The sequence below is a fragment of the Pezoporus occidentalis genome, unplaced genomic scaffold (assembly GCF_034315485.1).
Source record: "Pezoporus occidentalis ecotype Australia unplaced genomic scaffold, CSIRO_AGI_Poc_V1 ctg263, whole genome shotgun sequence".
Lineage (NCBI taxonomy): Eukaryota > Metazoa > Chordata > Aves > Psittaciformes > Psittacidae > Pezoporus > Pezoporus occidentalis.
Genome location: NW_026914534.1, coordinates 983785 through 1010230, shown reverse-complemented (window position 1 = coordinate 1010230; position 26446 = coordinate 983785). Strand labels below are relative to the sequence as shown.

Genomic DNA, 26446 nt, shown 5'->3' with positions numbered 1-26446 from the left:
GACTAACTGCATATAGAAATATGCAACATTTTAAAGATTCTAGTCTACACTATAATCATAGTTGTAAGTATTTGCAGAAATTCGGACGTGAATCTGTCTCAAACCTTCTCTAAAAAGAAAAGACCATTTCTAACATACATTAAAATCCTTCAAAGGGGATTCATGTTCATCTCACCCAATCAATACATGCAATGTAACTTTTCTTCAGTAGGGTTTTAAGCTATTAAGTATATTAACACCATCCCTTCGAACAAAAATCCCAAACCCTTTTGTCCAAATGAAGACTAACTTCCTCTTTGGGAGTCCAAAACTACATTACTCAAACTACTGTGCACTGAGACACAGAATATGATTTGTTAACCCCAATACAAAATTACTTTCTTCAGTAAGCCTATAATTTAAGGCTCTCTTCAAAGCATGCGCAGCCGTAGCATTTACTTGCTACTTGATAACACTAAATCAGTATCCAGGTCTATGATTATTTGCTCTGTGGAAGACTTTAACAGTTCTACCTAGAAATGACTACCAATATTAATTAAATCCTGGCACACAATCATGAAGAAACATGTATCTTTTATGTAATTGAGCCAAGGGCTTTTCTGCCTATTAATTAATTTTGTATGTACCAAAAACTTAATTTTTGTGGCTCAGTTTATCTACCTAGATACATAAGTTATACTGTCTCTCCACCATTATGACAAAATACATACATCAAGCTCAAAGAAGAAATCTTGATCTTTGGAAGCTATTTCATAGTCTGCCCTTAATGCCAGGTCGTGCACCTTCAGACATTCTCCAAGGTCCATTCTCTGAAAAGAGACAGAGGGAAAGCTGCAACACTTCTGAAAAGTTATACAAGGAAACATTATTTTCTTTAACAGTCAAATACTCTAAAGCAAATCATCTCCCCAGCAGGAATGAAAGGACAGGCTAATGAAGCTTTAAGACAATACCAGATCTTGAAACAACATACATGAATCAGGAAATAATAAAAGCAGACATAATCAACAGCATATCAAGATGGCTGTCTGCATTAAAAGTATCATTAATGTCCTGCAAAAAACACTGGTTTACTGGAAGTTCAAAACAGTGACTGAAGTACAGTGACTGACATCCTGTATTGAATTAAAACAGCCTAGGAGAACCAAGTTCCCTGCAAGTCATTGGCAATCAAATGGTGAAATGCTTGATCTGAATCGTCTGCACACTCTCTAATATGTGTTCCAATTATAGCTATCACCTGAAATAGCTATAACCACAGCCCCACTGTTAAGTGCTGCTTAAAAACCATTCCTGAAGCATTTCAAACAAGACAGCCAAAAATCAAATCCCAGCAAAACATTCTGCAGATGACTGAAGTTGAGCTGAGTGCTGGACTATACTGAAGAATGAGGGAAGTATAGATATATAGGCAGTTTATTTGTAATCTAAAACCGATCTAGGAAGGGCAGAAAGGAAGCATGAACTTGAAGTAAGCAGACTACATCACTAATCTTGCATATAATGCCACTGAGAAGATTGCCCAGAATCTCATTAGGTAAGAAATACTATTTGAAATTGAAATTTGTATATCACTCAGCATAAGTAATTCTAATGAAATCTGTTCCCTGAAAGTTTGTTTGGTGATAAAGACAGAGCACTGTTCACACGATAAAAATACCTAAACAAACCCAAAACCAAAATGAACACACACACATACAAAACCCCAACCAACAAAGCCCAAACATAGAAAAAACTGAACAAAACCAATGCATCCTCCCTGCAAAAGCACCAGCTGATGGATAATCACTGGAAGTAATAATTAGTTGAATCACTTAAAACCAGCACAGTTTCAGTTAAGTCTGCTCTTGTCACTGCTCACTTAATATTAAGAAAAATTAATCCTTTCTTAACATTGAAAGCACGCAATGAAAGCTGAACTCTGATGGAAAAAGCTGTTACTGCTGTAGTTTAATAACTGTTTTAGAACCAACTGAAATAATTAATAACTTGTTTTGTGAGTTCTGTAAATAAAAAAAGGGTTAAACTGTTGCAAGAAATTTGGATTTGAGCCAATAAGGCACTTATTTGTGCATTAAAAAAGAAAAAATGCATTTAAATAGAAATTCAAGCCTCATGAGTACAGTAAAAAAAATCTGATCAACTGCTTTCAAATTCTCAAATCATCAGTTAGATGTTCCAACAAATCCATTAAAGTAACTTTCACAGAAGCTGTTGATTTATTTCAAATGTTAGACAAAATAAAAATAAAAATTAAAATACAGAGTTTTGAACTTGAAAGCTTTTGATAAACTGCAGTTATTTAAATACTCTTCAGCCACCATAAATCTGTTTTCCGGAAAAACATCTGATTGCAATAGATAACATCTGACTGTAATGCTAAAGAAAAAAAATAGCTTTTCCTCTTGCAACTACACAGGACTTCAGCAATTTTGTTAACTGATGCGAATCCACAAAACCCTTGAAGCTGAGCAATGTATTACACACGTCTATTTCCAAGTCATTAGATGCTGACATTATCTGAACAGCACCATTCTTTCAGGAAAGTACTTCAAGCTAGGATAGCAATGTGAAAGAACATTTTTAAATTACCTGAAAATTAGACACTTAAAAATCCTCTTAAAATGTGAAAAGTTTGTTTTTATTCTGGCTTATCACTTGCAATGATTAGATATTTAAGGTTAAACCATAAAACTCAAGGTTAATCCCGCTTTATGTGAGGCACTCCAGTTCTAAATGCATAGGTAAGGCTAGCAACATACTTTATAGATCTAAATACAATGCCAAAAAGCCTGAAACACATCCACTGTAGCATCAGAAAAAATCTAGTTTAGTATGCAATCTACATATACTTTGAATAAATGCATGAAATAATCTTCCATCATACTTTAAAAAGAACAGAACTCACATGACACTACCACGACACACCATCCACTTCACATACATATTATGCTGCTTTTCCCTCTGCTCGGGTTGGATTTGCCCTCAAGACAGCGCATTTTCTGATTTCTTTTCTTTTTACTGGGACTTGTAGCTCCATAGCCGGAAAGGATGGTAATTACTCTGAGCCAGCATTACAACTGAAAACTTTTCTGCCTTCCCTTTCTCACTGCACTGTGCTACCCCGGGCAGGCACATCTGCCTGTGCAGTTGAACAGAGTCTGGGTACTGACCAAGTAAAATGTTATTTTAGCAAACCAAAACCAGGGGCAATTTCTCAGCAGTGTACCTTTGTCCAACTTGTTAGACAGCCATACAAACAATGTGCTGACAATGTGTAAAGAGAAATGTAGCAAGTGGACTTCAGCAGCTAGGATCTCTCACAGTATCAAGATGCTACTTCAGAAACTCTTGAATAAGTTCAGTAATATCAGTAGCAATTTGTGGGAATGAAAGGGGTGTTATAGAGGATTTCTTTTGTCAGATGACCCAAAAAAGAACAAGGGGAACAAACAAGAGGAATTAGAGATGTGTGCATGTCTACGGGGGTATGATATAACAGGCATCACAGAAACGTGGGATGGCTCCTGTAACTGGAGTGTTGGAATGGAAGGTTACAGGCTCTTTAGAAAAGACAGGCCTGGCAGGCAGGGAGGGGGAGTTGCCCTTTATGTTAGGGATAGGCTGGAGAGTATGGAACTCTGTCTGGGGACAGGTGAGCAGTCCACAGAGAGTTTGTGGGTCAGGGTTAAAGGGAATATAGCTATGGGAGACATTACTGTGGGGATCTGTTACAGACCGCCTGATCAAGGAGAACCTGCGGACGAAGCACTCCATAGACAGATAGGAAAAGCCTCACGCTCACAGGCCCTTGTTCTCATGGGTGACTTCAACCACCCTGACATCTATTGGAAGGACGGTACGGCCCAGCACAAGGAATCCAGGAGGTTCCTCGATTGTGTGGAAGACAACTTCCTTCTGCAAGTAATAGAGGAGCCGACAAGGAGAGGTGCCATGCTTGACCTCATGCTCACCAACAGGGAAGGACTTGTTGGAAATGTGATGCTCCAGGGCAGCCTTGGATGCAGCGATCACGAGACGTTTGAATTTGAGATCCTCAGGACAGTGAGAAGAGCATGCAGCAAGCTCACTGCTTCGGGGGGGCCCAAGACTCTTGGTTGATATTCAAGGATCACCTGCTACAAGCTCAGGAGTGTTGCATCCCAACTAGAAGGAAGTGCAGCAGGAGGGCCAGGAGACCTCCTTGGATGGATAAGGAGCTCCTGAGGAAAATTCAAATGAAAAAAGAGGCTTATAAAAGGGGGAAGCAAGGACAGGTGGCATGGGAAGAGTACAGGGATGTTGTCTGGGAAGCTAGGGATCAGGTTAGGAAAGCTAAGGCCCAGTTAGAATTAAACTTAGCTAGAGGTATTAAAGATAACAGGAAGGGATTCTACAAGTACATAGCAAATAAAAAACAGACTAGGGAGAATGCAGGCCCCCTCAGGAAGTTCTCGGGAGAACTGGCTACACAGAATTTGGAGAAGGCTGAGGTTCTGAATGACTTCTTTGCTTCGGTCTTCACTGGCAAAGGCTCTGACCAAACCACCCAAGTCTTGGAAGGCAGACTCAGGCACTGTCAGAACGAAGACCTTGGGCCCACTGTAGGAGAGGATCTGGTTCGAGACCATCTTAAAAAACTGAACATGCACAAGTCCATGGGTCCTGATGAGATCCATCCACGGGTCCTGAAGGAGCTGGCAAATGAACTTGTGAAGCCGCTGGCCATCATATTTGAAAATCATGGCAGTCAGGTGAAGTTCCCGATGACTGGAAAAAGGGAAATATAAGCCCCATTTTCAAGAAGGGGAAAATGGATGACCCAGGGAACTACAGACCAGTCAGTCTCACCTCCGTGCCTGGCAAAATCTTGGAGCAGATTCTCCTGGAAGGCATGCTAAGGCACATGAAAATCAACAAGGTGCTTGGTGACAGCCAGCATGGCTTCACTAAGGGGAAATCCTGCCTGACCAATTTGGTGGCCTTCTATGATGGGGCTACAGAACTGATGGACAGGGGTAGAGCAGTTGATGTCATCTACCTGGACTTGTGCAAAGTGTTTGACACTGTCCCACACAACATCCTTGTCTCTAAATTGGAGAGACATCAATTTGATGGATGGACCACTTGGTGGATAAAGAACTGGCTGGATGGCCGCACACAAAGAGTTGTGGTCAATGGCTCAATGTCCGGCTGGAGACCAGTAACAAGTGGCGTCCCTCAGGGATCGGTGTTGGGACTGGTCCTGTTCAACATCTTTATCGGGGACATGGACAGTGGGATTGAGCGCGCCCTCAGCAAGTTTGCCGATGACACCAAGCTGTGTGGTTCGGTTGATACACTGGAGGGAAGGGATGCCATCCAGAGGGACCCTGACATGCTTGTGAGGTGGGCTGATGCCAACCTCATGAAGTTTAACCATGCCAAGTGCAAGGGCCTACACCTGGGTCGGAGCAATCCCAGGCACAGCTACAGGTTGGGCAGAAAAGAGATTCAAAGCAGCCCTGCGGAGAAGGACTTGGGGGTGTTGGTTGATGAGAAAATGAACATGAGCTGGCAGCGTGCGCTCGCAGCCCAGAAAGCCAACTGTATCCTGGGCTGCATCAAAAAGAGCGTGACCAGCAGGTCGAAGGAGGTGATCCTGCCCCTTTACTCTGCTCTCGTGAGACCTCACCTGGAGTATTGTGTGCAGTTCTGGTGTCCTCAACATAAAAAGGACATAGAACTGTTGGAAGAAGTTCAGAGGAGGGCCATGAGGATGATCAGGGGACTGGAGCACCTCCCGTATGAAGACAGGCTGAGGAAGTTGGGGCTGTTCAGCCTGGAGAAGAGAAGGCTGCGTGGAGACCTCATAGCAGCCTTCCAGTATCTGAAGGGGGCCTACAGGGATGCTGGGGAGGGACTCTTCATTAGTGACTGTAGTGACAGGACAAGGGGTAACGGGTTAAAACTTGAACAGGGGAAGTTTAGATTGGATATAAGGAGGAAATTCTTTCCTGTTAGGGTGGTGAGGCACTGGAATGGGTTGCCCAGGGAGGTTGTGAATGCTCCATCCCTGGCAGTGCTCAAGGCCAAGCTGGACGAGGCCTTGGGTGATATGATTTTGCATAAGGTGTCCCTGCCCATGGCAGGGGGGGTTGGAACTTGATGATCTTAAGGTTTTTTCCAACCCTAATTATTCTATGATTCTATGGATCAGAAGACAGGAAATGTTGACTCTCCTTCCACTCTTTGATCCAAAAGAGCATTACAAATACGTGACATATCAGACAGGGAGCAAGCACAAACAAGCACAAGAGAAAAGGATTCTTTCTCATTAGCTTTGCTGATAAAGAAATTATATTGTTGTTGGAACTGCTCCTTAACAAGCCTGTACTAGTCTGATATTATTACTGTCTTTAAGACTTAAAGTTCTATTAGCAAACCCCAATGTAGAGAGACATTTAAAAAACAAACAGATGTAAAACTCTCAGAACAGTTTGCATGCAATATGCAACACCAGGGTAAAAAGCACATCTGCTGGTATAAGTTATGCAGTATCAGGCAGACAATTCATGCTGGGGATGATTCATTACTGTCGAAAGTATATGCTAGATCAGGACTGCTAATGACCTTAACCACAGAGCAGTTAGCGTTATAATTTGGCTCATATGGCTAGCTGCAAAGCAGAGGGAGAGTGGATGGAAAGGGACAGAAAAGGGGGATTGGACCTAGATGATCTTACGGTCCTTTCCAACCCTACCTATTCTATGATTATTTTAATTTTCCATGTTCACCTTGCAATTTGGTCCCAAGACACACCCTCCCACAGAAGGAAAGAACAAACATGTAGTCTGGCATTTAAAGATCTATCAGATTTGAAACAGAAGATGGTTATGAGGGAGGCTAATGTTCAGACACTGAGCTACTAATGAAGACGAATGCACATAAATTGGCTTTCACTGTTGATACACTGACTTTCAGACAGACTTACACTGAAGTGATTTACAGAGGAGTCCTGATGAGTAAAGCAAATAAAGAAAGATGAGAACACCCAAGTCTTCAGGCTACTAAAGTTTACTGCATATGTGAAGCCATGCTTTGGGCTTTTTGTAGTTACTGCACTTTTACTGAATATTAAAACCAGGAAAAAAGCCTACGTATTTAGAGAATCCTTCTTACAAGTGAAAGCTGCTGCAGAAGATTAGTCTAGAAAATTGCCTAGGTACCACATACAAAGCACAGTATCAGGAGTCCTTTTGATGTTGTTCAGCTCTATGTATTAACAGCTTGCAAACCATTTTCTGTAATGCTTTTTTTTTTTCTTCAGTGTTATATGGGCAATTAAAGTGACTTGATTTCCTAGAGATGAAGTTTAGACAACTGGTCTTCCATGCCAAACAACCTCATATTGAAATGATTTAGTGATGGTTTTTCTCATTCCATCCACAAAATGGATAAAATGCCTTTGGTATTAATACAGAACTATTGATTACATACATTTAGTTTAAAAACAATGCATAGCTCTGCTTCAATCAAATCAGGTACCATAAAGAAAGAAAGAAAGAAGAAAAAAGAAAAAAAAAAAAGAAAAGAAAAGAGAGAGAAATCACATGAGTTAAATATGACCAGATAAGGAAGAGCTGGCCAAGGACTTGGGCAACAGAGAATCTGAAGAGTTTTCTGAAAAACAGATGCACATTTAGAGTAGCTGACACTAATAACTGCATCAGAGACTAAACTCTGATGTGATGCTGTTTCTGGAACGTCAAATTAATAAAGCTTTCTTTTCGGATCTTCAGCTACCTACAGCAGAAGTCCCATTCTGGCACTTCTGCAACAACTACGCATTGCTTTGACATCAGAGATCAGATTAGTGAATGTACTCTATATGGAGTGCAAAAAAGAGCACAGAAAAGCCAAAGCTACTTAAGTTAAAACACTGAGGACTGACATTGAGCCAAGCGTGACATAGTAACACGTACTACCAACACTTCTAAAACCAGCATGCATTTTTGACAGGTCTTGGAAGAAGATACTCTGGGCAGTGTTTACACAGAAAATTCTTTCTAGCTGTAATGACACCCATACCAAAGCAGTTCATATTCAGCAAGAGAAGGATTTTGCTTGTTTGTGAAAATCTGACACGACTGAAAAATTTGTATTGAAGGAACTGGATCTCTCTCCCTTTATCCAATTGTCAAGGCAACTATTGGGGTCTGTATGTGAACACCCCTGCTACTGATAAAAAGAAGCTGCAGACTGACTCCTTGCTGAGATCTTCCTTATTATGGAATTGAATTTTCATCTGCACTAACCATTTTCTTAAACAGATTTCTAGACTTGTGATAAAGCTTGTCCTTGTAGGCAGCACATGTTCAGAAGGGAGCCTTCAGGATGATGTAATAGTGCATGATTTAAGTCCTCTGGCTCCACTAACAGGGTTAACTTTTCTTAAGTTTGACTTCACCAGCAGGAAATAAATACTGAGCTAAAAAGAGGCAGAAACTATTACGTTACTGAAGTCCTTAGCAACCACTGAAAATTCCAGGTATCTTCAGAAATATAATACTTTAAATACATTTTTCCCTTTAACCATACTTACTTTGAAATACTTAATTCCTTAAACTAGATCTTTACTAAAAGACAAAGCTAGCAGCACTCATTTTAAAATGTTTCGGTATTTACACAGTACTTGGACTTATAGCCTGATTATATAAACCATCATCATTGATAAATCTAGATAAATTAAACCCATTAGATGGAACATGGCACAATCAGTTTACTTTCCTGGCACTAATCAAAGAAATTAAGATTATATTTTCGAAAGGCAGACATGAGCACTTTACAATTCATCACCACTGGGCTACAAATTTAGGTAGTTTATGCAAGACTAATTTAATTTGATTTGCAAAGCTAAGAGAGTTCTTGCAAACAAAGCAGTCCTGAACTGAAAAGCTGGTGACTTCCAGAAGAATGCTTTTTTACAACACTATAGCAAATGATCACACTGGCACACCTAAGTTTTAAGCATGCAAATAGTTTCAGAGTCAATGGGACTACTGCAAAAAAATCGAATCCAGATTAAAACACCTTGCTAACACCTATCTGCAGATGTGTGAACTGAACTTCTCTTTCACAGTAGAAGATTTCAACAATACAGTCAGTGAGCCTAAACAGATTCAGCCCACCTTGAGAGGGATACCCAGTAGCAAGTGAACTGTATCCTTCTCTAGGCTCCACTGCCTACATCCCTTCTAACTTCAACAATTAGCGGCTTCAGATGAAACCTAAATTTAGATGTCCATCTGGAGCTGAATTCCACCCTTAATAAGCTTAAAGTTAATCACGTATTAAAGTATATTGCTAAACCAAGGTGTCAATCAATATGGTTTTAGTCAGCAAGAGTCCTGATGAATTGAGTGCAATGAGTTCCTGAGTTCCTAAAGATACTCTTTACTGCAGGACTGAGCATACCATACTCTGAGGTCTGTATAAACAAAACGCAAGAAGCAATGCTCCTCAACAAATACACATAAATACAAACCTAAAGTTAATCCACTGAGCTGAAGGGAGTTTCTCAACCATGGTTTGCAAGACCACAAACAGTATTCATTTTTTTTTCAACAGGGAAGCAAAATCAAGCTTATAAGAAAGCCAGATTGCTGCAGAACTGCTTGGGCTCTTCAAAGATACTATAAATATTCAAGACATTACTACTTTTAACCTTATTAAGTGTATTTGCTTTAAATCTTCTCAACTTCTCATTTTCTTTAGTAACCAAATATTAATTCAGAAAGGTACAATGATACAGAAAACGCATTCTTATGCATCTTGTAAACCCTGCTGAAGACAGCACAGAGCCTACATCCAAAGAATGCTGCTGAAGAGATTCACACCATTACAGAGGAGTCACCTGACTCCTATGCATGCTGCTTCAGTCATAATCTCATAACATAAATAAAGATAAGCGAACGTTTTTGTAATGCTGATAAAAAAATAACTCAAGAACCATGGTTTGGGGAAGGACAAAAAAACCCCAAAGTAAACCAACAACAAAAACCCCACAAGCTTGATCATTAGCAACTATTAGGGATTAAAAAAAAATACCCTAAAGTGAGTGTTAACCCTTTGAGACAGAAAAAAAGAAAAAAGAATTGCTAACTTTAAGTGGTAAATTACTGTGTTCCAGTAGCCAGGGTTTACAAAGTCTTATTAATCTCCCATTATAAAATTCAGAACTTAAAATGAATGAGCAAACTCTTAAAACCACTGACTTATACATCTGAACCACTGCCCAAACAGTATATGCCAAATGCACAGTAACTTCAAGACATCTGATTTTTGTGGTATGAAAGAACTTTGTGATAAAATATAAAAAGGGAGCCTTTAAGGATAGGAAAAAAAAGCTTAGGAAGCCACAAGACTTATGCAGAAGCTCAGCAAGTAGACCTTTTCTATTCTATTGCCTTTTTTAATGTGGCAAATGCTAACTTCCCTAGTTTGGTTCTACTATTTTGCCGCCTCTTCCTGTACTTCTTAGCAATTACAGTTGCGCCTACTTTTGCAGGGACTCATAAGAAGAAGGAAGAATGGACTGTAACTATTGATCTGTCAGTACAAGTACCAAAATTACTAAAGCAAACAAAATTAATGTGTGCATGCATGTCTGAAGCCCTTTGATCAACCAAAAATGCTAGGGCAATTTAAAACCACAGCTACTTGGAAAACATATTAAGAGGCCAGTTGACAAGTAAATCAGTTATGTCTACGTATTTCAGTTTTCCATTTTGCAAATGAATTTAATTTTGTACTTTGTTAAAGGTTCCAGTCCACTTAGCCATTTGGAATGGTAACAGCACAGAGAACCAGTAATGCTTCAAATAATTCTTAATACAGGTTTTCCAGTACTGCCACAGGGTAAGAAAACATGCCAACACGAGGAAGAAAAGCTGCCAAAGCTCAGCATTAAGACTGCCAGGCACCCGAGACTCTGCAAATAATCATACTCACCTCCCTACAGTTAGATATTCTAGTATCACAGAACACCAGGTTACATAATCAATGCACTGTTAACTCACCTCCCTTTCACAAAGAATAAGCAAGGTAAAGCACAGGCATACTGACAACGCTAGTGGCATGTGTCGAAGTCCCTTGTTTGCTATGCTCAGGCATGGGAACCTCTACTACAGAGTACACAAAACTGCAAGTCAAACAAGTTACTAATATGGCATAAATGGAGATTTTTAAATTGCCTTAGATTTTGTGAAAATGGCACAGTAGCTGGATATTGTACATAAGTGTCACTGTCATGTTAAATATATCTCAGCTTCTAGAAATTCAATTATCTGAACTTTCAACTGTTTTCACTAAAATATTTCTGAAGAAAGAAATATCACCTCTCTTCCCTATACAAGTATTTGTGTAGAATACCATCTCACTACAACATCAAGTTTTAAGAAAGTAAATTCAGAATTTATGCATAAATTATACTGCCTTTCTTCTACTAGTTGCAGCTCTACCAGCTTAAAATCATTTAGTTATGGCAAAATTCATGTAGGTAACATTATTTTATTTAGATTTTTTTTTTTAGTTATAGCAAATAACATTGAATTTGTAAATAACTGACATGTAGAACAGGAAACTTCCAAAAAATCAACTTCATAACCTATAAATTAGTTGTTTGTAAAAGTTCCTCTGAACCACCAGAGAGCACTACATACTTGCTGAAAATGATGAAATTAAAATAGGTATTACAAAGAACAAATATAAATCAATTTCTCCATTCTTGTCTAAAAAACCCACAAGATTTAGCTACATACAGTTCCAGACAGCACATCATGAGGGCAGCAGTTGAGGAGGTGGCTCTTGCACACTCTGTCATCATTGAATTTAATTCGCTGACGGGTTGTGTCACCTGCAATATAGAAATCAACATGTTCCAGGTTAGAAATCTGGGGGAGCCAGACACGTTCTGCAGATTACATGCAAAGCGTTAACACTGCCCTGTCACATATGGAAGGTCTACGGAAACTGAACTTAAAACACTGTATGCTTCTTTGCCAAATAACACCAAAACCACGAATGTGCATTTAAATGCTCTATAATTCTGTTTTAAAGTCCTCTCACACTTCCCCTTCAAAAATGGAGTGTGAAAAGTGCTTGAAACCAGACAGACAGTATTAGCTTAAAAACACTTTGCTATAACGGCATTTGTTAAATGAGCCATATAACATTCCACTCAGATTCTGCATGAAATAGTGGTGTATATTTATGCAACAGTTAGCATATAAAAGAAACCTCATAAACACAAAATGATACACACTGAGTCTTCATCGAATCCCACCTGATACTCATTTTATGATTTTGCTCTTGGATGCAATGCACCCTCTTACTTCAGATGGGAGTAGCATAAAGAGCTGGCAGAAGAATTATTTTACATGCTTACAAACCTGAAAAAAACCATCAAACATATGAGCATAACCTATATGCAAAATTATTTTACATGTTTGCATATCTCCATATCATAAGCCTTTTTCTTTTTTTCCTTTCTTTTTTACATGGTGTTTGTTGGGCTGGGAACTTCAGTTGTATCTTCATAATGGCAGGTTGTAGCTCCTGCATCAGCAGAAGCATCAACCTGCCCACAGACTTGAGGTCCAAGTGCAAGTTTAAATAATCCCATCTTGGAGCAAGACCTGAAGTCTTCAGAACAAAATAACTAGCTGGTATTCTGGGGATGAGGGCAGGAATATGTTTTCCTTCAAGTCATAGCATAATTGTCACTATTTGAGATTTAAAAAAGGTCACTGCTATAGCTCTCTTGCTGTTAAGACACAGGCATGATAGAACACCTTAATCTCTCCCAGGATGTATCTCTATTATTTTTAAAAACATAACAACTTGTTAAGATCTCTAATCACTGAAAACCTACTGGTGAATTACTGAAGCAAGAAGGGCTGCTGGGGAAAAAAAAAAAAAAAAGACAGTTCAGATAGCAGCCTTTTCCATTTCATCAAGTATTTTAAAGACTGTAGATAGATTTTGCACTTAAAGTTGGGTTTTCTTTATGGCTTCATGACCTCAAACACTGAGAATTTTGAATCCATTAATTCAAGAAGCCAAATTCATTACTGAGGTAACTACAACAGAGGGAAATTAAAAAAAAACAACCTATCTTATTAGTCAAGCCTTTCTTCTTTTGTAATCAGATTTTTAAATATCAGTTCTATGCATAGGATGCTAATACATACCATTTTCAGATTGAACAAGTTTCATATTATTAAGCAAAGTAAAGTTTCCAAGGACACCACATACATAATTTGTCTGCGGGATACAACAGTTAAAACCTGTAATCCACACACTAAAGACAGCTTCAAAGCAGTTCAACAATAGGTTTTCTAGAGGGAAACCTTGTGGCTTAGTTATACTTAGTTATACCAAAATATTTAGACCAATCCCTTTATAATCATGCCTGCTACTGCAGTAAAGAGTTTTGCCTTTTGTCTCGTTGGTTTTTAGGAGGTGGATCCATATTTTTTTAAAACACATAACTGCGTTTGTTCCACATTCATTAACACATCTGAAAAGTTATTGATAACTCACGGCTCGGCGAATGCGGGGCCTTTCTGACACTCCCTTGCAGATTGATGTAGGCAGGCAAAGATACATTGAACCTTTATAAATAAAACAAGGGGCCAGATTGTTCAGTTTGTATAGAATAATAGACTCTGCCAGCAATTTTAACACAGCATCTAGAAATACATGTTGACTGTAAAGATTCTTCCATATAAAGACACATGAACAAAATGAAGAAAAGTATTTGAAAGAATACAGCCAATGGCCTAACACCACTAAGCTCTCAGGAGCCAAGGAGTTACCAAGACCAGACAATTGCTGAAAGACTCATTGTTCTTGAGGTAAAGTTGGCAAGTAGTATTTTCCCAGATGTTACCTCAACACTTAGACTTAGCTTTTCCCACACCCCTACCACAACTAGGAACTGACACTACTGCTGCAATACAGTCTTTATAAATCTAAGTGGCTAACATGATAATCACAATTACTAAACTGAGAGAAGGCAACATGGAGGCAGGAAGTAGCAGCAAACCATCAATGCCAGCCTCAAGACCACATTCCACATTTACATTTGAAACATATTTTTTCTGCACTATGCCTTTAGTGAGATATTCATCTTTTCCTTCCTATGAAAAGCAGTTTCACACATTTGCATTTCTTTCTAATCTTTGCTGTCTCAGTAGAAAAGGTTTATTAAAAAGAAAAAGTGTCATATATTATGACTGAATTTTGTGTGCCTCTGGCAGCTCATTCCTGAGTCTGAAAATGCTTTTATTTCTTCATGAGTTTTGTGAGCTTCAATACCCCTGAACAGCACAAACCTGCTGGCAAAGACAGAAGATGCATTCTGCTACTGACCTGGAAATGAATCATCTTGAATAGATGACGACCTGGGGTATGCATGGGTTGCTGAAGAGGGAGGGCAGATGAAAATCTATGGATCACTATACAACTGACATTCAGCCTATAGCAAAAGAAGCTTTTGCAGATACCTTCTAGGAATTAAAACAATGTGAACAGAAGTGTTTTTAAGCCAAGGACTTCAGCTGTATGTCAGATAACCAAGACAGTACTTCTCTTTGTCAAACTGTACGTAGGTTGATGTACTCTTTGTATGGTCAAGTGAATGCTGAACAGTGTTAAAAAAATAAATAAATCATTATATATTACGTAAGAAGAAAATAATACATAGGTACCAAGTAGCTGCAGTCATCTAAATTTTAGAAGTATCCTGAAATGTTTAAAAAGGGGACACTATCACCGATATTTCAGACCTTATTACAAGTCCTATTTTTACAGGTAAATAATTAAATTAGCTCAGAATAGCAACTATTTAACTCTGCCTCTGAAGAATAGCAGAGGATTCAACTACTAGGTCTTTAGGACTCAGGCTCATTAAATAAATCAAAATAATTTACCAGGGCATTACAGGAGTCAACATCTACTGCTGCAGCCATCCCTGTGTTTCCAACTACATTTTTCTCCATTTAAAAAAAAAAAAAAAATAAAATCATATAATTGATAAAATTTATGATACAGAAAAAATTAATTCAATTTTCTTCAAGAAACAGCAGCTTTAGTTTTGCTTTATGTACCTGGCCCAAACCACATTTCTGTGAGAGACTGCTTTCCAGATGAATGGAAAACTTTGAAACAGAATTGAAACAATGCCAGAAAATAAGCCAAACATCAAGGAAATTTCTACACTTGCACATCTCATATACTTTGTAAGAATAAGGAAACTGCAAACTAGAAACACAAATATTAAAGAGATGATGGCAGTAACGTAAACTTTCTAAAGGACATTTGTATTAAATATGTTGACTACAAAAGCAACATCAATATTCCAGATGAATGCAGACTGCTGATTAAGGAACACCCAAGAGGTTAAGATCACAATGTGCACTTGTACTATCCAATTCACTTTGAACTCTGAAGTCTAACCTATTAACAGCCTCCACAATGTCATTCTTGTTCTGTATTATTTTAATCACAAATGAGAGGAACAAACACTTATGTATCAACAATGCCTGGCATTATAACATGCTTATAACAATGATTTACTTTATCCACCATCTCTTACTATTCTGATTTATTCTAATAATACACTACCAACAACAATACCAACGTGTTGGTGAAAGTTACCCTTTTTAATCCAACAATAACCTCTAATCGCAAACTAGTGGTACAATCCATACAAAGACAATGATGTGCATTTTCATGCTTCTGACCTCCTGCATTATGCTACATCAACCAAAACAGGGTAGCTTTCCACTCAGGTGTTTGAGGCATGAGTCCCAACACACTGGCAAGGGATTCTGAAAGCTTCACTCACAGAGAGCTACTTACTGGGTGGAACATCAGGTTAAAGACTGTATATCAAATTTCATCCGCAAAACAAGCCCTGTATAGCAAGTATTTAGCATCATTATTTAACTGAGGTTTACATGGTCACAGAAGATCCTGCTCCTGCTACACACTGAACAGGCAAGCAGTTGCAATATTCTTGTCACTAACGCTGGACACATCTTCATCGTAACACCTTTAGAACAATTTATTACTAAGCAAATTGCTTCTGGTTTACTCGATGACTAAATTAATACTTGTGAATTCAAAATATAATGAAACCATTTTTAGCTAATACCTTACAAGTGGAACCAACATGGGAAACTTTTTCTATGAGGTATGAAAGTGAAGAAGTCCATTTGCTTCTTCACAAATACCATTTCATATGGTGTCCCATATCCACAGCAGAAAAATTCGAGTCCCTAATTTTTAAAGGATAAAGTTCCAGAACTTCATAATGAAGCCAGCAAATACACACAATTCACTAAACACATCTGTTGCTCTTAAAGACTTCTGGTCACTCTTGATGGGCAAATAAATCTGTTAACGAAGTTCATGTGTTGCTACTACTTTCAGACTTCTGAGTTGGTATCAATTCAACATTTTAGATAGGTTTTGCAAATATCTGCAGATATAAAAGATACTTTTTTCTGCTTTTCCTTTGCTCCTGACCCTTACTTTAAAGGGGAGCAATCAGAGAAGGCTCCTGGCTCCCTAACCTGGCTCTCAGCCTGAAGCTACCCAAACGGCTATCAGTCCTCCAGTAACTGACAACAAGATACTGAAACTTCAAAAGCACATACTACCTTCCACCTTTATGAAGTATAAAGCAAAGTGGAAAACAAAATCTATGTACCCTGATAATACCAACATCAACACACCAGCCATCCTTATGTACATACTGCCCATATGGAAATGATTAAAAAATGGGTTACAAGTCATAGATTGCACCTCTGTTACCATAAGAAGTATGTCACCAAATGCCGGATGACTAAGATAAGCACAGGGGTGCCACTTCAACTCCTCCCAAACAAACAGGACAGAAAAGTCACGCATTAGTAACCATTACTAAGGGTAACTGAAGTGGCCAGTGTAAAACAGAAAAAACTGATTAAGATGTGAATAGATGCAAAAAGGATATTTTAAGTTTCAATGCCAGAAGAAAGTGATCTAGAACGGAGTTAAAGACTCCAAGCACAGTGAGCAGTTCAGTCAAAAACCTAGGAGATGAAGCAGAAGAGTTGCTAATTGGCACTTCATACATATAGGTTCTACACATCTAAAAATTTTTCTGATAATTATATAAAATAGAATTTGCTAGGATGCTTGGGAGAAAATTTTCATGACCACCTGTAAGCCTCAGAAGGATGCACAAATTTACCTGTCTCTTAAGAATAATTTAAGTAACTTGTTTTGTGTTTCTAGACTACAACCTAATTTTGATGTAGTGGCAATTACTAGAACCAAAAACCAAAACCACCACCACATTTCTTTGCAACAGTGAAGTCCAGCAGTCCAGAAATCCAGAAGGCCATTCAGATTTGCTCTGTGCCTGCACAACAGTCAGAAGTAATGATGCTGCTTCACCCTCTGCTTCTAAACGATTCCTCACACCAACTCTAGCACTTTGCAAGGTGAGCAGGTAACTGACCTGGCAGAAAAAAAAAACAGTTGAGCAATGTAAGCTGATTTAAGATAAAATGGGTTTTCTACAATCAGGCCTTTTAAGGAAAACTGGGCAATCTTTGCTCAATTCAGTTATGTTCTGGAAGAAAAAAAAAAAAGAAATAAAATCCCAGGGGTACTAATATAAACAGTTACCATTTCACTCCATTTGTAAATTAATCAATTTATTTAAAACAATTATCCCATTCATAAGGGTCACTTTTGTTTTCTAGATGACATGGACTGCAAAAAAAGGGTTTGCCTAAATATTATTTAAAAAAATGTTCAATCAATTTTACAGTTGAAAAATAGTACTAAAAAAAAAAAGTCAACAGAAAAAAAAAAAAAAATCCACACTTTTCTATCAGCTTATTTCTAATACTTCCGAGTGACAAGTTCCCACAGCTCTGGCCATCAAGAATAAATTCAACTTGAACTAACCTTTTAACTATTGACATATGTAATAAAAAGTCCTTTAGTTTAACTGCCAGCAGTAAAAGAAATAATATAACAAACACATTCCTATGTAACTTCGTAAGATTAGCACCTGGTCTTCAGCACTCTATTTCTCAGTATTTGGGAAACCCACGCTATGTATTTAGTAGTTTATATGTAAGCCTCTCTAGTTAAGTATGCCAGGTTCTCAGTACATCAGTAGGGAAGGACATACTTCAGAGAAGATTTTGTTTTAACTTGCAGTCATGACAATATTAAATTAGCCCAGCTTTTTACTAACATCAAAATCTAAGACACTTTAAAAACAAAACAAAAAAAAACCACAAACAACAAGAAACTTTTGGCATGGTCCACATCCAATCCTCCAATCCAGTTTTCCACTTCTTGTCAGAAACGTATGCAAGAGAAATTGAAGTTAGGTATATAAGGAATTTTAAAACACACTTGTTTTTAAATAATGTGCTTTTCCAGGTGTGTAAGAGAACCATACATGCCATTTACAGAATGATTTCATTGTATTAAGAATACAATTGTTTCTAGATATCACAGATGAAGTATCACAGAAGTGGTAAATGCTCCATCCTGGCAGTATTCAAGGCCAGGTTGGAGAGAGCCTTGGGCAACATGGTCTCGTGTGAGGTGTCCCTGCCCATGGCAGAGGGTTGGAATTAGATTATTTTAAAGTCCTTTCCAACCCAAACCATTCTGTAATTCTGTGTAGCCTAACAACTACAACTCACTGGAAACTCCTGAAGAGCATCTGTCAAATCCCTTCTGTTTCACTTGCCTGTCAGGTGTCTGTCACATGAGCAAAGGCAAGCATGGAGCAGCACAGCACTGCCTGAACCTCACATCCTGGCAGGTACCAGGCAGCAGCTCATCACACATTGAGCGATGCTGTGTGAGGACAAGAGCATGATCCCACTGCCAAAATTCAGACAAGAGAGGAAGCGGGTTGCCAAAGCTCTCTGATCTCCCTGCCTGCAACAACAAGGGAAGGGCAAGGGGCAGGCCTGGAACAATATACCTAGTTCTAGACGGCCACATATTGGACAACTCTATTTGAAATGAGAGGGCCCCTTAGTAACACCGTTTATTTCTCAGAAATATTCTTACAGCTTACAGTGGGTATTTTCTGAATCAATTTGACCAATACATAACTGTGCTTTCTAGGTGTTCTCAGAGGTTAACAGCAAATCCATAAAAACATCTAATAACTACATCCTCCAAGCTTCTCCATTCTGGCCCCAGGGACACCAGTTACAGTAAGTGTGCAAACTTCCACAAATTACAGCCTACAGCTCACCTCTTAAAACCACGTTTGAGCATCCAATTGTGGAACATTCTCCAAAGATCACGTTCCCTTTTTCTACAAATGATACTATAAGCTAAAAAGTAATATAGACTATGTATCAAGCCACTACCATTGGCTTTGAATTGAGTTCATTCTATACCCACTGAACAGATTAAATATTTGATCTGTCTCTTCTCGTGTAAGGAAGAATTTTAAACTTGCACTTTACTCTCTTCAACAAAACAGAACAACCAACCAACAAAAAGAAAAATAAAAAACAACCCCCAAAACTCACAACAGCCAAAACAAAAAAACCTGAATTGTAAAGCATAAAATTCTGTTAATCAAGAAATTAAAAAGCGCTTTGTTAATTCTGTACAACATAAGCCACAAACATCAACCAAAGGCAATGGGGACAAGTAGTGAAGTGAAGCCTACCCTCTACAAAGAAGTGAAAAAACTGCACGGTCTAATAAAAATCTGCAATTTGCATATTACTAGAAACACAGTATTTGTCAAAGGTGATAGGAACATAAAACCCCATATGATTCCAAACCTCTCAAGGTTAGCAATATTTCAATGACCTTGAGCCTGGCCTTGAATTTAGTAAGTAGCAGCTCTGCAGGAAAAGGATGACTTTCAATCCCTGTGCATACTTTGGTTTAAATAACACTCCACAGAATTTAAACCAAAACCAAAACCTAGAATTGTGTTACACTGAGATCTTCAGTTCCCCACTTAATCCAGTAACGGAAGCCTGTTTTGCAAACAGTCTTGCCTCCTTATCCTTCCCCATTCTGCCCATTTCATTTAAATGCTGCTTCTCTAACTAGTTAGATTTTAAACAGTTCAGCAGATGCGGTTTGGGAATTACAGGGCAAATGAGGTGGGGGAATACAATTCTCAATAAAATAACTGCTTTTTCACAAAGCTAAAGGAAATACAGCCTGAAATGGCTTTTCTTGGTTTAGCTCTTAAGTCACTCAGCATTTTTAAGCAGCTATCACAGGTAAATCATGCCAATGAACAGAAAACACATTCATAAATGGAAAGTCACACAGCACCCCCCCCTTAAGCTTTTAGTGTTGTCTTAGGTAGCTCCAAGACAGCAATCTAAGTGCCAGCACTGGGAAGACTTCAGTTTCATGTGTATGGTTACTCTGCCAAGCACTTGGACACACGCAGCCACAACAGGAAGCACTCAAAAATCTTTTGGGCAAGTCTAAAACACCCTAAATCAGGTCCTGCAGGATGACTACTCACTAACCAGCCTTGCTTGGGAAAGCAGTCTTGGAAGAACAATAGTTTTCCAATGAGATTATCATGCCCTTGTTTAAAAACAACTATAGGCACCCAGCAGAAGGCATTAATGATACATCGGGTAAGTGAAAACTAGATACATTTATTTAAAATACTAGATTATACGGAAAAAAAAAAACAAACTGTCAGATGACTACCCCAGTACCAACAGATGACTGGCACCATACAAGATACAGCCATACAATACGTAGCTCATACATTCTATTTGGTGCATGGGAAAACAGGTAACCATTAATTCAACACAAAGCCTCAACAAACATGCAACACATCTGCAAGAGCGAGTACAACATGCAGAGCATTTGAATAATTTCCAAGTGCTGTCTATCCTCAGGTGCAGTATTCCCTTGTTTATACATAAAATACTACACAGCATAACGGGAACTGCTTTTTTTTTAACAGCCTCCAAGCTATTTGGATTTATGGGCGACTGCCAGTTCAAACTTTCATGTCAATCGCCACACACCCTGACAAAACTTCTGAGAAGCTTTACACAGTGATAATCTTCAGCTCACTATGTGACCCCAGCAATCGCAAACCTGACCGTATATGTAATATGTCCCTCTTCGGATTACTACCTCTAAACGTAATGCTTTTAATTAGCTATTTGGGGCTCGTTTGTTTTTAAAAGACCTAGTTCACTTGGGTTAACTACACTCTTTCTTTCAGAAAGCAACAACCATACCCACCTGCTAACCGAAATGATGGTTTGGGTCAGACTTTACACAAAATTGTAACACCACCAAAAAAAAAACATCCCCAAATCCTGCTCTGCTGAAGCGGGTGTTGGTTCGAAGGGGGGGTTCTGGTTTGTTCCCTCATAACCTCAATATAGCAAACTGCTGTCTCCCTCAGCGGAAGCTGCGCGGGAAAGCTCACCGCGCGCACCTTTAGCGGCGCGCTTTCTCCGCGAGCCCTGGCCACCGAGGAGATCCGAGCTTAAACCGCATCCGAAACGGCAGCGGGGTCTCCCACTGCCTGCACAGCGGCTGGCGCTAGCAGCTCCGCGGAGGGAGGCGACGCCTGACGCCCCCAGACCCCGGAGGCGGCAGCGACGAAAACACCCACTCCGCGCTAACCTACGGCCTTCACCAGGCCCCGCCCCGCCGGGGAAGGCGGGCGGGGAGCGGGCCCCGGGCCTACCAATCACGGTGAACGGCCCGCCGGCCGACCTGCCCGGTACCACCGTGACCTCAGGGGCTTCGGCGGCTTCACCCCGTCTCCCTCTCCCCCGCCCCATCCCCGGCCGGGGGGTCACTTACCGTCCCGGGACGTGCCCATAAGCTGATCCAGCATGGCGCGCATCTGGGCCTGCGCCGACATCTTGAGCGCGCGGGGGGCCGGCCCGGCCCGGCCGAGTCACGCCGACAGCGGCCTACAAGGCCCGAGGCCCGGCGCGGCGCTCAGCCCTCCCACCCGCGTCACTGGCGGGCCCGGGCGGAGCCGCTCCCCCGGCACCGCGGGCGGGGGAAGGGGGGAAGCGACAGCTGCCTTTGCCTCTCGCTGCCGGTGGGAGACGAAGCGGGAAACCGATCCCGCGCGCCTCAGCGGTGCCGTCGCCTCCCCTCTCCCCTCCGTTCCTCCCTCTTCCCCTCACGCCTGCCACGCGCGCGCGGCAGCGGTAACGGAAACGCGCGCACGCGCCCTCGAGCCCAACCCCCCCCTCAGCCGCTCCGTGACGTCAGCGCGGACGGGTCTTGGCGCCCGCTGATTGGCCACGGCCTACGGTGATCGGCTTGTGACGCAAGGCGCGGCGAGGCCCCTGATTGGGCCGCCGGGCTGGACTCTTGAGGCGGGTGGATTGTCAGGGCGGCCCTGGGTAACCACTGTGACGTCCCCGGGGTCAGCGGCGGTGGGGGGTTTCCTCCCGCTCCCGGGGAGCGAGAGCTGGGCACTGCCCAGCACCGGTAGGCTCGACCCGAGTTCTCATCCTGTGTGAGGGGAGACAGGACCGGACGTTTGCCGAGGGCCGGTTCTGACGTGCCAGAGCAGGTGGCTGGGCTCAAATTAACGCAAAGCTGGAGCGGGGACTGGCCGCGTAACGGGCATCGCTCGCGGCCCGGTCCCGCTCGCTCATCCCCGTTTATCGATAGGACGCTCACCGGGTGACGGGAGCGAGTTTAGACCCGCGGCTGCTCGGACGGGTACGTACGCCGGAGCTAGCGCTGACGGAGCAGGCTGCCGAAGGACAGTTCCCTTCTTCAGCTGACGCTCAGCTCCATTTTAACGGCTTCGTCCTTCTGTCGGTGCAGCGATGGTGGGACTGCTGAGAAAAGCTGCTGTAACACTCGGTTTTTAGAGAACCTGCCTCATCGCTGACGTTACTGATGGTTGCTGCAGCTAATTCGGCTTACAGAGCACCGAGATCCAGTCTCAAAATGACTATTTCTGTATTTTTTTATCTATCCCAACACCTGCGTTTGCAGCTCTCCCTTTCTTAACCATCGTGTTGCCATCTAGCGCCCACAAGCTCTCAATGACCGTCACAAGGATCAGTTGTCCACGGCCGCGACTAGAGTCGCCCTCAACTTTGACGATATATTTGAGAAAACAACATATAAAGCCATGAAAACTCACGCCACACTTAATCTGGTTTTCACGAGGGCTTGCAGAGAAGATGAAATGCTCAGACAGGAATCTTCTGTAACACGTTCAGGAAAAGGTTTCCTACCCAGTGCTCCTCGGCTCTTCAGAGCATGGCCCGGCTCTGGGTTTTCCTTTAACATGTAAATTTACTTCTGTTAGTCATTACATTACTCTGGATTGAAGGGGATGTAACTGGAAGAGATACCAATACTAGTGAAAATTTTCATTATTTAGCACCTTAGCATGTTTGAAGAAAATTGAAAAAATTTATCTATTATTTGTAATCACGCTGTACAACCTTAGCTTTAGGTACTCCTTAAAGATCATCTGTTTCTGGCCAAATTTCAGCTTTTCTTCCAGAGCTGGTTTCAATGAGCCAATTTATTTTACTTCCAGAACAGTACACCACAGCCTTTGGATGCAGCAAACCTTCAGTCCACCTGGAAAGTAAACTGCAGAATGAAACAGCGGCATTAAATAACTGGGAACAACAAATACTTTGCAGCCATTCTCAGGGTATAGTGACCCCTGATTTTCATCTGTCACTGCAAATCAGTTGGTACTTTCCCACCTAGGATATCAACACTTGTCAAAAGGACACCCGTCAGTTTTAACCAGTGAGACATGGCAAGAACTGCAAACCTGGTCTACAGAACCTTAAAGTTCACAACTCTGTACTTTATTTAAGTACCCTGAATCTCCCCAGTTTTAAGTATCTGTTGTTCCTAATACTAATAGCTAATACTTTGGTATTAAACTGTCTCTGAGTTCTAAATACAGAGTAAGGAAAATACATAGATTTAGATGAAGTCATCCTATTTGCAGTGCTTTTCTGCCAGAATAGCTTGTTTTCCTTGATAATAAAAAACAACAAAACAAGCACTTGCTTATAGCTCCTGCCCCACAATAAAGCAGCCTCACATTTTTAGGCATTATAAGTTGCCCAACATAATAAAGACGTGGGCCTGCTCAGGTGAGTCCAGATGATGGCTACAGAAATGGTCTGAGGCTGAGAGTTGTGGTTGTTCTGCTCAGAGAACTGAAGGCTCCAGGGAGACCTTACAGCAGCTTCCAGTACCTAAAATGGCCTACAAGAAATCTGGGGAGGGACTTCTTACAAGGGTAGGTAGGGACAGGACAAGGGGGAATTGCTTTAAACTGGCAGAGGGAGTTCTACACTAGACATTAGGAAGAGGTTCCTTACTGGTGAGACACTGGCAGAGGCTGCTCAGAGAAGCTATGGCTGCCTCATCCGTGGCAGTGTTCAAGGCCAGGCTGGATGGGGCTTTGAGCAACCTGGTCTAGTGGAAGGTGCTCCTGCCCATGGCAGGGGGTTGGAACTAAATGATCTTTAAGGTCCCTTCCAACCAAAACCATTCTGTGCTTCTACGTATTTTGCATATAATCCAACCCTTTTCTTAGAGGAAAGCAGCAACAATGCAAGCCAGTATTTGTTTTTAAAAGAAACTTGCTGTTCCGGATTGCAAGACAAGAAAATGGCAGTTTGGTGTATCTAGTGTCATTGGCAGTCATCAGCTCACTTTAGTGAGATTCAGTGTGTGAGAACAGCATAGGAAGCCTACAGTCTCAGAGCCAACCGCTCAGAGACACTGGGAAACCCCTAACACATGAAGTAGTATTTGGCTTTTTGAATTGTTGCCACTAGCTCACCACCATGGAAAAAATAATCTTCAAGATGAAAAAAGAGGTTTGTGCTGCTGCTGCATTCACCAGGATCCAGTGATGTTCCCAAGAAGGTACCTTCAGTCTTGGGAGAGTAGAAAATTCCCCATGTACAGAATGTGGCTGGCAGATCTACAGTAAATACGCCAGTTCTCTTACCTACAGGTTTTGAGGGGGGAACCAACAACCCTTGCACCTCCTTAAGCAGTTTAGCAGCAAAGGCTGTTACCTTTTCTCACTACAAACAGTCCTTCTCTCATTCTCTGACAGCTGCCTCTCACATCACCCCACACCTGCAACCCAGAACTGACAGAAAGCACGAGCCAGAAAACCCCAGCCAGTTTCGATGACGATAGGACCTTTATTCGAGAATAAACAGGTAAGTCAGCAGAGTCACCTCAGCCTTTCCCTCCCGGCTGCTGAGGCAACCTGAAGCCCACCAGGCCGGCGACCTCCTCAGGCGAGCGCTCGCCCCGGCCGTGGTACTCCCGGTGGAGGGCCTCGTGCTCCCGGACGCTGCGGAGCAGACAGAGGTAGGTGGCAGCCTGGAAGTGCAGCTCCTGCTGGGCCCGGCACAGCTTCTCGCTGGTCACCTGCAGAGAGCACCCATCAAGCCCCGGGGACTTCACACCCCGCCCCGACGCCACAAGCGGGGCCAATTCCGCCCCGCCTCATCCCCCCAGGAGAGAGAGGCAGGAGCGGGTGGGTGAGTGAGGGGAGCCGCACCCCGCGAGTACCCGGTTGGCGCGGAAGGCCGCGACGATATGCTGATAGGCGGGCGTGTCGCGATAGGGGCGGCCCGCCCTGCCGCTGGCGTGGCGGAGCTCGCGCAGGAGCCCGCGCAAAGTCCGCAGCGGCGAGCCCAGCCCCGCCATCTTGCGCACCTCTCCCCCCGACGGCCAATCGAGCGCCGCCGCCTCCCTGCGGCGGCCAATAAGGAAAGCGGCCGATTCCACGCTCGCGCCTTCGGCCAGGGTGGGCTGTGGAGCGCCGAGTCGGGCGATCGCCTCCTCCAGCCCTCCGTGCTCCGCGGAGGTCAAGGGCCGAAGGTCGAGTATCGAGGAGAGGCCGCGCCGAGGCCCTTGCGCTCGTTTCTTCTCTCTCGCCCCGGGCCGTTGGTTTGGGGGCGGCGCCTTCGGGCCGCTTGCCGGTCCCGAACGGGGTCAGTGGGACCAGCGGAGGGGCCCGTCCCGCTGCGGGGGGGTGAGTTGGACCTGGCCTCCTCCCTCCCGCGCAGCTCACGTGTGCCTGAGGTCTCTCGGTACAGCTCGATAGAGCCCAAGGGGGGGCGCTCGGTGATCCCAGAAGACGCAGACCATCGGCAATCCCGGGCCAACGCTCTAGACAGTGAACGCGGCTGTAACGCTCCAGCGCTGCCGCGGGGCGCTGCTGTCCCCTGGGCACAGAAAAAAACAGTCCACCCCAGATGGGACTCGAACCCACAATCCCTGGCTTAGGAGGCCAATGCCTTATCCATTAGGCCACTGGGGCTGCCGCGAAAAACTCTCTTCTCTGCAGGCACTTCTCCTCTATCCCCGCCCC

The 26446-nt window shown here is 42.1% G+C and overlaps 2 protein-coding genes and 1 non-coding gene across 5 annotated transcripts in view; all 3 read right to left on the bottom strand.

Moving 5' to 3' along the window:
- Positions 1–22269, bottom strand: part of LUC7L2 (LUC7 like 2, pre-mRNA splicing factor) — a 36806-nt gene extending 14537 nt beyond the window's left edge. The window contains exons 1-3 of one of the 3 annotated variants that reach the window (XM_062624217.1): positions 21898–22269; positions 11802–11896; positions 711–809 (exon numbers count right to left, since the gene is read on the bottom strand). In XM_062624217.1, the coding sequence (XP_062480201.1) occupies positions 711–809; positions 11802–11896; positions 21898–21958 (255 nt within the window). In that variant the 5' untranslated portion in view covers positions 21959–22269. Of the gene's footprint in view, positions 1–710; positions 810–11801; positions 11897–12325; positions 12895–13584; positions 13656–21897 lie in introns of those variants that run through there. The other 2 variants (XM_062624219.1, XM_062624218.1) reach the window with 2 other exon arrangements.
- A 2976-nt stretch (positions 22270–25245) lies between these two features.
- On the bottom strand, positions 25246–25875 carry FMC1 (formation of mitochondrial complex V assembly factor 1 homolog). The gene is made up of 2 exons (XM_062624237.1): positions 25642–25875; positions 25246–25497 (listed from the first exon to the last, which is right to left on the bottom strand). The coding sequence occupies exons 1-2, from the start codon at positions 25777–25779 to the stop codon at positions 25303–25305; spliced, it is 333 nt and encodes a 110-aa protein (XP_062480221.1). The 5' UTR covers positions 25780–25875; the 3' UTR covers positions 25246–25302.
- Positions 25876–26322: 447 nt separating this feature from the next.
- Positions 26323–26395, bottom strand: TRNAR-CCU (transfer RNA arginine (anticodon CCU)). Its single transcript has one exon. It is a non-coding gene; the product is annotated as a tRNA-Arg (tRNA).
- Positions 26396–26446: the final 51 nt, after the last annotated feature.